Genomic DNA, 14,508 nt, shown 5'->3' with positions numbered 1-14,508 from the left:
GAAACTCTAATAATTCATCTTTCTCTTCTTCCTCACTTTGCGAAATTTGTAGGGCTTCTTTTTGATGCAGTGTTACTTCGGCAACTGTTGTTGTAGATACAATGTTTGCTTTGTTAATGGTTGCCATTGCTATGCTTTGCATCAACACCAGTAGCCTTGTAGCACTGTTATGAGTTGTTCGTCGATTGAGAGGTTCAACTAAGCTCCGTAGCCTCATGCTATGCTCACATTGTATACCTCCAGTCCCGTCCCATGTTGCTATTAGCAACTAATATTGTGGTTACATGGTAGATAATATTTGGAACGCAAAATTCTGTAAACAACACTGGCCTTTTGCGATCTCGCAGTCAAAGTGTCTCTTGTAAGACAGATCTGTGTGAGTGGCATTTCAACACACCATCGATGTAATGTCAGAGTGTACCGTCACTCCTACGGGTGAATAAGATGTGTGAAAAAAGCAGAATATGATTTTCTTCAACTCCACAGTAGTTTTTGTCTAGTGCTGTGTGGAGATAAGATGTAGAAAAAACTTCTGGAGAATGTCGAAGCTCTGTCACGCACACGAGAAAGAACCGTAAGGGCAGAGCATCTCCAATATCTCGCAGCACAATAAATAACTTTCCAGCCAATTTACCATGCAGATTAACAGTCGGCATTATTGTACAAGAATACTGAAGGCACATAGTGTAAATGTATCGTCGACATATTGCCAGAATACTGTAAGTTATGAAACTGAGTCCAGTGCCTCTTCTCAAAAGCCTCCACAAAAAATTTTGGCCACCGACATATTTCTGCGATTTCACTGAACGAAGATGATCCGCATACTAAATAGAAAAGCTCAGTGTAATTTCGGCTGTATGTATCTGTAGATGAGCTGAAGGCTCTGCGTCGAAATATCATGGTAGCAAGTTACCGATATCTGCCAGTTCTTCGATAACTTCATGGAAAAATACTCCGAGGAAATGTTAAATACTGTATCTTAAACATTGACGACGAAGATACACCTTGTTTACTGCTGTACGTTAAATTAAAGTCACAATAATATAATTCTATTTTATATAAATTTATCGGACACATAATTATCCTTAGCACAAACAGAAGGCAGTTCCCAGTAATTTAATAAAAACTGCAATAGATGCACGTGTGCATTTAAACTCTCCTGCTGTAATTCGCTGTTACAGCATTGAATCGACATCCGTGGAATTCAGTAAACTCTCGACATCTCCGTCTCAAAGGTAAGATAAAAGGGATATAATTTCGGCTTGTAAATATACTGGAAATACCTGTAATCTCCATCGGCTTAGCAACCACTTTTCCCACTTGGACAGGTAATGTATTTAATGGAGGGATGTAGTAACATCAGAAGTTCAAAATGTTTTTTACTGATCTCGAGTACCTCGGCACTGCAAGAAATACACCGTCTACAGGAATTTACACAGTTGTATTAAGAGCAGTCGTGGCACAATATCAAAGACTCTTGCTTGAAAACTAGTGACAGCGTACTTTATTTACTATTACTCAGTATTTCGGTTCTGGATTTGTTTGATTTAGAAGGTACTCAGGCAAATAATATTTATGTTACAAGGAAACTGTATAGCACAGTTGACATAGGTGAGGTTCTACGAGAGATTTAACCATGCTCGACACTAAGTGAACCCTTCCTCCTTCCGTTAAAATTCATCCTTCACCTAACTGGCACATAGGCGGTTTATATGATGACACTTCTTTTATTCTAAGAGGTGCCAGGAAATCAATAAGTATAACAATATGGAAACAAAACGTAGATCACGTAGATCGTGATCTCTAAGTCCTGGAACATGAAGTATCAGCTCACCAAAATATGGCAGCCCACATGACAGAGGTAAGTAGAAGTTTTTCCACCAAAGTATAAAGAAAGTAGCGACAAACTATACGAACAAAATTTATCTCCTTTCTGACGCCCATTGCTTACATGCAATACAGAATCCATCTGTGAGCTCCTGTTTCTTACCATATGGCGTACTCCCTATTCGTAAGTAAGAGTACACAAGCATTAAATATAAGCATGCAAATCCTTACCCTGTTTATTGCAGAAAATAAGAATCCCATTCGTTTATAAAACGAGTTTATTTCAAAACAGAATAAACTATTCAGGAAATAAATAAATAAATTAAATAAATAAATAAATAACCAATGAACAAATGCATCAAAATCATCTTTACAGAAATAGTAACACGCGAGGGGCAATAAACCCATCGTTTTACAATTTGACTATGCAACTGTAGCGACAGAGATGCATTTTCTTGGGTTTCTTAAGCAGTGCTCTTCACACTTGAGCAAGAGGTACATGTTCTTATTCTATACGTGCAAGCTTTGTAACAATTTAAAGAAACGGGTTATCTAGATATTAAGTTACATTCTGTACTAACGAAAATACGAAAAGCGATCACACAAACATAGTGCTTAACACTATTGGTGGACACTTCATGTAAATGTACGAATAACGTGTGTAATAATTACGACAATAAATTTTGTACAACTAACAAATTATCAATGTCTGTGTTATTTATACGTATAATTTGTTCGTAGATCACAAGGAAACCAAATATTTGGAAGAAATTCACTGTGAATTCAGTAAGTATCATACACATCAAAAAAAATTAACAATAAATTTTTAAAGTCCTCGTCGTCTGAAGGAAATTGTATTTGAATCACCCGTGAAGTCATCAGGTGTTAAGGAACGAAGTCACTTGATATATAAATGTCTGAAATCTCTATTACTTGCTAATCTTTTCATTTTAGTACCCTTGAAAGATACGTTTTCTTGCACAATTGCACTAAGCAATATATTTTAGCTTTTACGCCTCCTAGAATCCCGTCGGGCAGTATCACTCATTCTACATTTTGAACAAGATTCTTAATCTGAGGTGTTTAAGATGATGTCTTGGTAATTTTCTGCGTAGTGATTGATGATAACGAATACCTCCACTGCACTAAAACGACGTTGAATCAGTGGCACGTGTTTTGATAACATATCTACTAAAACAATCAGAAGTGACGTAAGTGTTCCACATCAGCACTGATGCACAACCCATTACTAAGCCTTGAACCAACTTCCTTTACTGTTATTGACTTTTGGTCAAAGCTACGTCCACCTAATCAATGAAAAAATAAATATAACTCACTTTACTGTCAAAGAAGCATTATACATTTCGATGTTTCTTCCTCTATTTTATGAACGTAGCGTAAGTTCCACAGAAATTAATTCCTTGCTAGGTACACGCTTTACTCACAAGATACACTTGTTCTTAGCAATGGATTACATTTATCACGCCTTCCTTAACAATGTTACTTTTGAGAGGAGCTAACTAATAAGCTTTTTCTTTTTTTTAAAAAAAAAGCTGCTTTTGGCGATTACAATAAACGGCTAATCAGTATTGCACCACCCTGACACCACCAGGCAGTTGAAGTAAGAGCTGTAAAAGTTACTTAGACGGCACAAGCTGGGCTCACAACAACACATTCTAATTTATTAATACCTCCGCTCCTAAATCTCTTATTCATTGACTGTTATTTGGTAGAGTTGCTGGCCATGATTTTCCCTTGGAAGAAGAAAAAATCAGTTTGTCTTACTACGCTGACAAGGAAGTAGGGCTTCTAATGTTTCCGAATTCTTAAATATTCAGATGCAATCTGTCAAAAACCCATTGATATCAATGACGCTGTTTTGAGCAGTTCTAGAGGAATGTAGAAAGATCACTTAGGTCCTTTATCTCTTAATAGCACCCGATTACTAATCAAAGTACGAACCATAACTGACTCAAACATGGTAATCAGTCTGTGATATTGTATGTCTGATGTTTTGGATTTTTCGCCATCAGGATGCTGCTGTGAAGCGGTATACCTGCTTACATTAGTTCTGGCCTAGGGACCAATGAGACCATGCACAGGAAGTATGGGATATTGTACTGAATTCGTGAGAGAAATCTTCCACGCTTCGACATTACGGTTAAATGGAACAAACAGTCTAGTGCAGGGAGTGATTCAGTGATGGTTCTGAGGAAACGACTGGAATGCTAGAAGGGCAGACTGGTTTTTCCCGTCCCAAAGGCAGAAGCCGTAGCGGCAGACTCCACTGCGAGCGTGTTTTGCGGATTCTGTCTGGGCAGGTTGGCCGGCGTCCAGGCGGCTGAGCCATTCCAGTTCCTGGAGGGGCTGGTCGCGGTCACTGGGTCAGAGCTCGGTGTTGACGGTGCAGGCCGGGTACAGCGCCAGGCAGTCCTTCTGGTCCTGGCCGTCGCGGGCCGCCTGCACGTAGCGGTGGAAGCGCGCCACCGCCGAGTTGGCGACCGACGGCCGCTGCAGCTCCTCGGGGTCCCTGCGGACACGTCGTAGCCTGTCTGAGAAACTGGACCGAGCCAGCATTTCAACAAGTAACACAAGGAGTACACCCAAAAAAAGAAATAGACGAAGTAAATATTCCAGAATCCGAAAAAAAGGTTCAAATGGCTCTGAGCACTATGGGACTTAACATCTGAGGTCATCAGTCCCCTAGAACTTAGAACTACTTGAACCTAACTAACTTATGGACATCACACACATCCATGTCCGAGGTATGATTCGAACCCGCGGTTCTAGGCGCTACAGTCTGGAACCGCGCGATCGCTACGGTCGCAGGTTGGAATCCTGCCAAGTTCTCGGGGACTGATACCAAAGAAGATAAGTCCCATAGTGCTCAGAGCCATTTGAACCATTTCCAATCCAGATAGAATACCAAGATACCAGTTATGTTGCTTTCAGAGCATGCTGATACAATAATTCCATACTTAGCAATCATATACATCCACATGACTACTGTGCGGTTCACAATTAAGTGCGTGTCAGAGGGTTCTTTAAACTCCCTTGAGACTATTCCTCTACCGTTCCACTCTCTAATATCGCATGGGAGAAATGAACACTTAAATATTAGTGTACGAACTCTGATTTCTCTTTTTTTTTTTATCACGGTGACCATTTCTCCCTCGCAGGCTGACGAACATAAAATATTTTCACATTCAGTGTACAAATATGGTGATTAAAATTTCATGAAAAGATCTTGTCGCAGCGGAAAACGCCTTTCTATTAATGATTGCATATCCGTGACACTCTCTCTCCTACATGACGCGCCAAAGAAACTAGTATAGGCATGCTTATTCAAAAACAGACCTATGTAAACAGGCATAACACGGCGCTACGGTCGGTAAGGTTTATATTAGACAACAAGTGTACTGCTACTACATTGGCACGTTATCAAGATTTAAGGAGGTTTGATTGCGGTGTTACAGTCGGGTGACGAGTGATGGGGCACAGCATCTCCGACGTAGCGATGAAGTGGGGAGTTTCCCGTACGACAGTTTCACGAGTGTACTGTGAAATATCAGGAATCCGGTAAAACATCAGCCAGAAAAAGATCCTGCAAAAGCGGAACAAACGACGACTGGAGAGAATCGTTCAACATGACAGAAGTGCAGCTCTTCCGAAAATTGCTGCAGATTTCAGTTCTGGGCCATCAACTAGTGTCAGCGTGCGAACCATCCAACGAAACATCACCGATATAGAATATCCAAGTCGAAAGCCTACTCTTGTACCCTCGATGATTCCACAACACAAAACTTTACGCCTCACCTGGGCCCGTCAACAACGACATTGGACTGTTAGTGACCGCAAACATGTTGCCTGATCGGACGAGTTTCGTTTCAGATTGTATCGAGCGGATGGACTTGTACGGGCATGGAGACAACCTCATGAATCTATGGACCCTGCATGTCAGCAGGGGAATGTTCAAGCTATTGGTGGATCTGTAATGGTGTGGGGCGTGTGAAGTTGGAGTGGTATGGGACTCCAGATACGTCTAGAAACGACTTGCTATGTGCTGTCCAGGAGAGATCTCCACCCTTCGTACTGTTACGGATTTATGGACAACGCTGCAGGATTCATGATGTCAGTTCCCTCTAGCACTACTTCAAACATTAGTCGACCGTAGGCCACGTCGTGTCGCTGCACTTCTGCATGCTCGCAGGGGCCTTCATGATGTTAGGCAGATGTACCAGTTTCTTTGAGTCTTTAGTGTATTTCGCAATAATGTAAAACAAGCTGTGCTTTTTCAATTGTCTCGATGTTCTCAGTCAATCCTATATGGTAATCATCCCAGCAGTACACTAGCGGAGGACGAACAAGCGTAGTTTCGGCAGTCTCCTTAGTAGACCTGTTCCATCTTCTACATCTACATCACGTGCTTACCCTGCTACTCGCAGTTAAGTTCCTGGCAGAGGGTTCAATGAACCACCTTCAAGCTGTCTCTCTACAGTTCCCCTCTCGAACGGCGCGTGGGAAAAATGAGCCCTGATTTCTCTTATTTTATCGTGATGATGATTTCTCCCTATGTAGGTGGGTGCCAACAGAATGTTTTCACAAAAGGAGCCGAAAATTGGTGATTGAAATTTCATGAGAAGATCTCGTCACAACGCAAATCATCTTTCTTTTAATGGTTGACACTCCAATTCACGTATCATGTCTGTCGCACTATCTCCCCTATTTCACGAAAATACAAAACGAGCCGCCCTTTGAACTTTTACGATGGCATCCGTCAGTCCCACCTAATGCAGATCCCACACCGTACAGCAATACTCCAGAATAGGGTGGACAAGCGTGGTGTAAGCAATCTCTTTAATCTCTTTGTTGCACATTTTAAGTGTTCTGCCAATGACTGGCAGTCTTGGTTTGCTCTACCCACAACATTATCTACGTGATCGTTCCAATTTAGGTTATTTGTAATTGTAATCCATAAGTATTTAGTTTAATTTATAGTCTTCAGATTTGTGTGACTTACAGCGCAATCCACATTTAGCGGATTTCTTTTAGTATTCATGTAAATAACTTCACACTTTTCTTTATTCGGGGTCAATTGCCACTTTTCACACCATACATATACTTTATCATTTTGGAATTCGTTTTGGTCATCTGATAACAGCATCGCCTGAAAATAAACTAAGTTGGCTACTTAGATTGTTTCTTATGTCGTTAACATAGATCAGGAACAATAGGAGGCCTATAACACTTCCTTTGAGAACGCCGGATATTACTTCTGTTTCACTCGATGACTTTCCATCTGTTACTACGAATTGTGACCTTTCTCACAGGAAATCACGAATCAAGTCGCAGAACTGAAGCGGTATTCCATAGGCACCCAGTTTTGTTAGAAGACGCTTCTGAGGAACGGTGTCGAAAGCCTTCTGGAAATTTAAAAATATGGAATCAATTTGACATCCCCTGTCGATAGCACTCATTACTTCATGAATAAAAAGAGCTAGTTGTGTTTCAGAAGAACGATGTTTCCTGAATCCGTGCAATGTGTCTGTAGATAGTTTTCTTGGAGGTAATTCATAATGTTCGAACACAGTATATGTTCCAAAACCCTACTGCAAATCGCCGTTAGTGATGTGGGCCTGTAATTCAGCGGATTACTCCTATTTTGGGTATTGGTGTCACTTGAGCAATTTTCCAATCTTTAGGTACGAAACTTTCTGTGAGCAAGCGGTTGTATGTAATTGCTAAATTTGGAGCTATTGCATCTGCATACTCTGAAAGGAACCTGACCGGGATACAATCTGGGCCGAAGGCCTTGCCTTTATTTAGAAATATAAACTGCTTTGCTACACCGAGGATATCTGCTTCTACGTTTCTTATCTTCGCAGTTGTTCTTGATTGGAATTCAGAAATATTTACTTCGTCTTCTTTGGTGAAAGAGTTTCTGAAAACCTTGTTTAACATCTCTGCTTTAGTGGCACTGTCATCAGTGACTTTACCGTTGTTATCGCGGAGTGAAGATATTGACTGCATCTTGCCACTGGTGTGCTTTATTTACGACCAGAATCTCTCTGGGTTTTCTGCCAGATTTCGAGACGGAGTTTCGTTGAGGAAATTATTAAAAGCATCTCGCATCGATATAAGCGCTATATTTCTAACTTCAGGAAAACTTTGCCAATCTTGGGGATTTTGCGTTTTTTTTAAAATTTGGCATGCTTTTTTCGTTTCTTCTGCAACAGCAATATGACCCTTCTGGACTTCTAAGTTTTCTGCCAATAAAACGTAGTCTTTAGTCTGTCTTCCCCACAACATTGTCTGTGTGATCGTTCCAATCGCCCGACAGTCGAAGATTCATACTTGAAAACTCGAAAGCTGCACAGCTCACACCAAGTACTGAAGAAAGGATATAGGTGTAATCCATTGACTTACAAATGGCTCTGAGCACTATAGGACCCAACATCTGAGGTCATCAGTCCCCTAGAACTTAGAACTACTTAAATCTAACTAACCTAAGGACATAACACACATCCATGCCAGAGGCAGGATTCGAGCCTGCGACCGTAGCGGTGGCGTGGACCCAGACTGAAGCGCCTAGAACCGCTCGGCCACAGCGGCCGGCCCACTGACTTACAGACACATATCACAATCGTCGATTTTGGAACATATACTGTCTTCGAAGAAAACGATTTATCGACAAATAGCCAACACGGATTCAGAATATATCGTTGTTGTGAATCATAACTAGCGCTTTATTCGCACGAAGTACTGAGTGTTACCGATAGGTGATAACAAATTGATTCCAGAAGGGTTTGACACCGTTCCTCACAAACTACTATGGAGTGTTGTCTCAGTTGTGCGACTGGATTCGTAATTTCCGTTAGAAAGGTCACAGTTCATAGTTTGTGTGTGTATTGTACCGGGGACCAAGAAACGACGGGGAGGCTTCGTTCTCGCCGTAGTCCTCAGTGGTTGACAATCCCACAACAAGCGACAGCGGTCCACTCATCCCAACGCCGCCCCACAGCGAACCCAGGGTAATTGTGCGGTTCGTACACTGTAGGTACACTCACGTTCAGAAAAAAAGAACCCCTTTGAACGACTACAGATAGGACGTTAATATTCACAGGACATGTACATTAGCCCGTTCTGCAGAACTGATTACCATTTGAAACATGTCAGCCTGCGAGTTCAAGGCTAACATCGATATTGCGGCGCCAACGCTATGTACTGGTAAAATGTGTCTGTGTCTGTCGTTGTAGCCATAAACCATTAGTAATGGATCAATGTGACTTGAGCAGACGCGCAGGGTGCCTTGCAGCCGTGTGCGTGAACCTTACTATCAAATCAGTGAGTTTGGAAGCGGAAGGATTATGGGCCTGAGAGAATGTCTGATATTCAGTTTCAGACGCACTACTAAATTTTAGTCAGATATAATATTCGATTTAAGTCAGATATAATATCAAATTTTGATTAGACATGCTTGCATATTGAAGGTCAGTCGAATGCGACCTACAACAACATAACAACTCTTCTTCATCGTGTGGTAAAAGCGAAGTTCTGCAGTGGTCCACCTTACTGTTGACTCAAAATATGTGACATGGCCTTGACTTCAACCGACCTGAGAGGTGGCATAACAGTACAATTATAGAGCGATCTACAGTTTAATTATATTAAATCACGTTAGACGAACTTTTTGTTCCACAGATCCTCTTGGATGTCGAACATGTCGTAAAACAACATTACATAATACATATTTACCAAAAAAAGAAAAAAAAGAAATATGCTAGTGTTCCCTCCGCCACAGATCCCAGCCGAATTGGTCTTCATAGATTGCCACAAAATATGTAAATGTAAACTGAGGTGCATATGATTATTCCTAGGCTATTGTAGCCAACCATTATCCAACAGAAAAATCATTTTACAACACTTATTTACATTACATTACTACAATGAAGATGTGCAGACGTCAGATTTTACATAACACCCACGTCATTTGATATTATTAATAATCGTAGTATAGACACGTCAGTCGGTTCTGCTAATGAACCCATGAGTGGAGCAGAAGGAGAGGGTAACCATTAAATCCTTTAGGTTCCTTTTAAACTGAACTTCATTCGGGGTAATTTTTATGACAGCTGGCAAATTATAGAAAATATATGTCCCTCAATAACAGGCACCTTTCTGTATTTTAGTAAGTGACCTTAAATGTTTATGCAGAATATTCTCATTCCTCGTATTGATTCCACGAGCTGAGCTGTTGGTTTCAGAAGGATAAATATTATTTACAACAAAGTTATTTTTCATGGGAAGCAGTAGTTAGTACCCAGCTCCCTGAACGGACCCCTGCAGCAAATAAGTCGTATTACTCGCTTTTGACCTCAGAAGACTTTAGCATGGCTTGATGGGTTACTCCAGCAAGTGATCCCACTTGACGTTATGGAATGGAAGTAAGTGAGGTATGATAACGTTTTTATTTTTTACGTCACCTATGTTTTTCATATATGCACTACAAAGAAAGATTTACCTAGGCACTTGAGATGTTCTGTGGTATGCTTCTTCCAATTGAATTTATTATACAGTTGCATTCTCAAAAATGTAACACTGGCATCTCTTTTATCTGATTGTGATATTTTACGCATATATTCATACAGAAACAGTTAAAAACGCTTTTTTACTTATTCTTTGCGACTGTTTTCAATTAAACCATCTTCCGAGAAACTGATAGCAGAGAAGAATAAAGAGGATCTTACAAATATAGGAAACTAGTGACACGCCCTTGGTTTCTACTGACGGACGACTTGTCTGGTGTAGCGGTAATTTTGTATAGGATAAGTCCGGGAGAACTGGATAAATTTTTTTTTTCAGCATAAAGTTTGTGTGGTTTCAGCTTTTCTGTACTTCTGACAGCATAATCGTATAGAGTGTCATAAACTGAAGTACAGCATGTTATTGAGGCACTGCCACTTAGAATACAAGAGATATGCAAAATAAAAATATATGCATGGGTGGCACTGGGAGAGATGGATCATATAAAAAAGGCTTTACACGAAGAAAAGAGTAAATTAAAATTATATATTTTTTTAATTATTTTAATCCAAAACAGTTTTATCAGTTTATTTTAAATCTTGGTTCAACAATGGCTTTTCTAATGAGATGTTGGTTTTATTGAGCCATTAACCTATCTTTCCCTCACCTTTGCAATTACACTTATTACCAAATTTTAAACAACATACATGTGACCATCGCGAACGGGAAACTTACTGAATCCAATCCTCATTTTTATTAGTGCAGTAATAGCTTTCACCAGACTCAACACACTCTTCTCCATTCGAGTCATCAAAATTACTTACATATTCTTCTACAAAGTTTTCAGTGTTGTAGCTTTCTGCATATTATAAACACTGTGAGTTATTTGCAATACTTTCCGTTTTTTAGCTTTTTCGTTCTATTTTTATCTTCGGAATTATTTTACTTTGGTGATTTCCCTATTCCATTCGCTAATAATCCGCGGGTAGAGCTGCTTTTGGTAAGCCTTCCCGTGACCTACAATCTTTCTAATTTTATCTTAGCCGTCTTTTCGCGGGATGTAAGTAGAAGGAAGCAATGTATTCGTTGACTATTCTGAGAACGTTCGCTCTCGGAATTTTTAACAGTTACTATGCCGTGCTGCAGAACGTCTCTGTTGCAATTCTGCCACTGGAGTTGGCTGAGTATCTGAGTGACGCTTTCGTGTTTACTAAATTAATTGTACGGAAATGTGTTGTTCCTTCAGTCGCTTTTTATGGATCCTGTTTGACAGCATGCCAAACCGATTATATTCAAGTACTGATCAGACAAAGGTTTTGTAAACTACCTTCTTTGTGAGTGCACTACTCTTTCCAACGAGGCTGTCTCACTTACATGCTCACATTTGTCACGATGGTGACGAAAGTCGATACTCGCTGGAGCAAACATGAACTGCATCAAAAGACTTTCGGAGGTCGTTCAGCGTATTCTCTGATTATTTTGGTATGAAGTGCCGTGGTCCCCGCTGACTCGTTACAGCTTAATTACTTTTCGTCTGATTTCGTACCTCCGTTTATGTTTGTATGTGTATTGCAATGAAAATAGCTACACAACAGTGCAAAACTCTATAGTAAGCGCTGCATGTCGTGCTCGGGAACAAATTAGTTCCACTCTCCAACTGGTCAACAATAACACCTTCGCTCTCAGGCTTCATTCAATACTGCTCAGTTCTATCCCGCTTTTGTTTTTTCGTCTGGTTTAGTTGTACGTTAACAGTGACACACAACAGCATGTATAGATTTATGTATAGAGTCTGATGTTAACCTCGCATATTAGTCCAATAAAAGCACAGCAAGAGCTGATCCAGCAGCCATGGTAACTACGTCGCAATATTTGTGCATCTGAGGGTTGTTGTATTACTCTGCGTACTGTTATGTACATTTCGGTGATTGTGTAGCACAGGCTTTCTCAATAAACGTATTTTCCAGGAAAGAAATCTGGGGTAATAAATAAAATAAATTATAATTATGTGACTATTCTGTAACGAGCCCGAGATGAAGGGACCCGTGTACGAGAATTTCCCTGAACAGTTTACGAAATTTTGTCCCTGAAGTTGAGGTTCCTTGTATGTATTTTTACAGATTTTCTTCTACCACATAACAGTTCGTCTGAAGATAGTTTAATTGAAATAGGTCACTGCGAACAGATAAAAATGTCTGCTGGAGGTGTATCTTGATTATCAGTCAGTAAGGCTCTGTAGACGAAATTATTAAAATTTTGGATTTCACTACACGTGTGCGAAAATCAGGAGCTCTTACAGTTGACAGCGCTCGATATAAAGACTAATGGGTTACCTTCAACATAAACAATCGAAACTTCATTTGCAAAGACGGGTGAATGTCCCGATATTTTTCGATTACAATACAGACAGCACTCACTGGAATTAGTCACATCCGTAAAACATCTAAGGAACTGTAATATGACTTACTCACATAAAGCCAGTTGTTCGGAAACAGATGTCAGACAGAGATCCATCGGAAATGAACGTCATACGCGAAGATGATATCCCATAAAATTAATGCATCTGATTCTTAATGAAAGGTACGCGACTGGTGTCTTGTTTGTTTAGTGAGAATGAGCGTGTCACAGACCATATCAACAATCCAATGAGAGACGCTGTAGGAAAGGTATTCTAAATTACGAAGGAACTATCATCTCCAACTGAGTCGAGAAACACATTATTGTTCTTTATAGGTATCACCGATAGTGTCTGTGACGTTAGTTCACGAATATCACGGCAAGAGGAGAGATGGTACAAGACTTGCGCTCCACCAGACATCATATAAAGGCTTCAGGAATAATTATCGAGATGTAGGGGAAACTTGGTATCTTTCACATGTTGTTGAATGTTACTGAGGTTAACCATTGACCAAACCCTGAAAAAAGAGATCTGATAGCTATGGTAATGACTGGGGTCATAATCCTCTAATCTACAGACAACGAGATATAAATGTTAGAGGTTATTCTAATTTAATTTATTTCTGTTTAACTCAACGTAACACACGCTTACAATAATCAGATATTAATATAATGAAGTAGTAGTCAGTGACAAAGGACTGAATCATCCTTTCATTTGCCTTGAGAAAGAAATCCAAATTCCAAACTACCGGAAGGAAAGGTCGCTTCTGCTGAATACGAGGACAGTGATTTTACCTGCTGAGCTTCTCGCTCGGCGATATTCCTTCATGTCTTTGCTATTTTTTCACAAACATGGACATAGAAACAACCCTTCATACGAGATGCAACATCTGTTTTCCTCGATTTGTGATATTCTCCTTCCGTACTTTTCCTAAAGCGCTTGCATTTGGTGCCAAAGATCGTTTGTCCAATCAGATAGCGACATGATCTTTGCCAGTAAAACGTCACGATGTCGTGGACCTTAGTATTTTTAGATTACCGAAGGTCACCAAAGCAACACTCAAGGCAGTCAGTTACTTCTGAAGCAGACAAAGGTAATGGGCGAAATCTCGATTTTTTGTGCGGAAAGGACCGTGAACATTAGATACAGAAAAATTTGTGCATAATTACGGGATTGATTGAACTTACTGACTATGATTGGCAGTACGTGATCGTGACAAGAGAGAGCACTTACTTGGATACTAGCTGGGATTCTGTGTCTTTTGCCGTCAGGCGACAACACCCCTGAAGCGAGAATCGAGGTTATGTGAAGATGACTAGTAGTAGTTGAAACTGGTAAGGATTTTGCGATGAAAACTGTGATAAAAGTGATTTTATGAATTTTCTCTGCGTTCCGTATAGGCTACGGAGCTACGGATGATAATATGACTCATTCCGCCGGAGGCTGAACTTTCAAATGGCAAACGGTCCAAGCCCAAGTAGGTTACTCATACGGACGCTGTCGTTACAATGCCAATTAGCGTCTACTCGTCAGACGTTGCCCGTCTACCTAGGAGACAACGTCGGCACATCGACCCACTGTCACCTAGTGCTTAATGAGGGAGCTTCTTCCAGGAAAAGTGTGCCGTTTCTGTTAATGACGTTGCGTGAACGACTTTTCTCTCTTAGTTAGTGTCACTAGCGGACAGTAAAGAGAGGACTTTAAAAAAATTAGGAGCTGAAATTAATTCAATATATTACGTCAAGTGTGAAAAGATAAAG

At 40.3% G+C, this 14,508-nt stretch overlaps 1 protein-coding gene across 1 annotated transcript in view; it reads right to left on the bottom strand.

Annotated features, from left to right (window-relative positions):
• Positions 1-2,087: 2,087 nt before the first annotated feature.
• LOC126354279 (uncharacterized) overlaps positions 2,088-14,508 on the bottom strand; it is a 149,595-nt gene continuing 137,174 nt past the window's right edge. Inside the window, exon 6 of the mRNA XM_050003822.1 lies at positions 2,088-4,357. Within this exon, the coding sequence (XP_049859779.1) occupies positions 4,213-4,357 (145 nt within the window). The 3' untranslated portion in view covers positions 2,088-4,212. The remainder of the gene's footprint in view (positions 4,358-14,508) is intronic.

This window comes from Schistocerca gregaria, chromosome 3 (genome assembly GCF_023897955.1).
Source record: "Schistocerca gregaria isolate iqSchGreg1 chromosome 3, iqSchGreg1.2, whole genome shotgun sequence".
Classification (NCBI taxonomy): Eukaryota; Metazoa; Arthropoda; class Insecta; order Orthoptera; family Acrididae; genus Schistocerca; species Schistocerca gregaria.
This window is presented reverse-complemented; position numbering and strand designations above follow the sequence as displayed.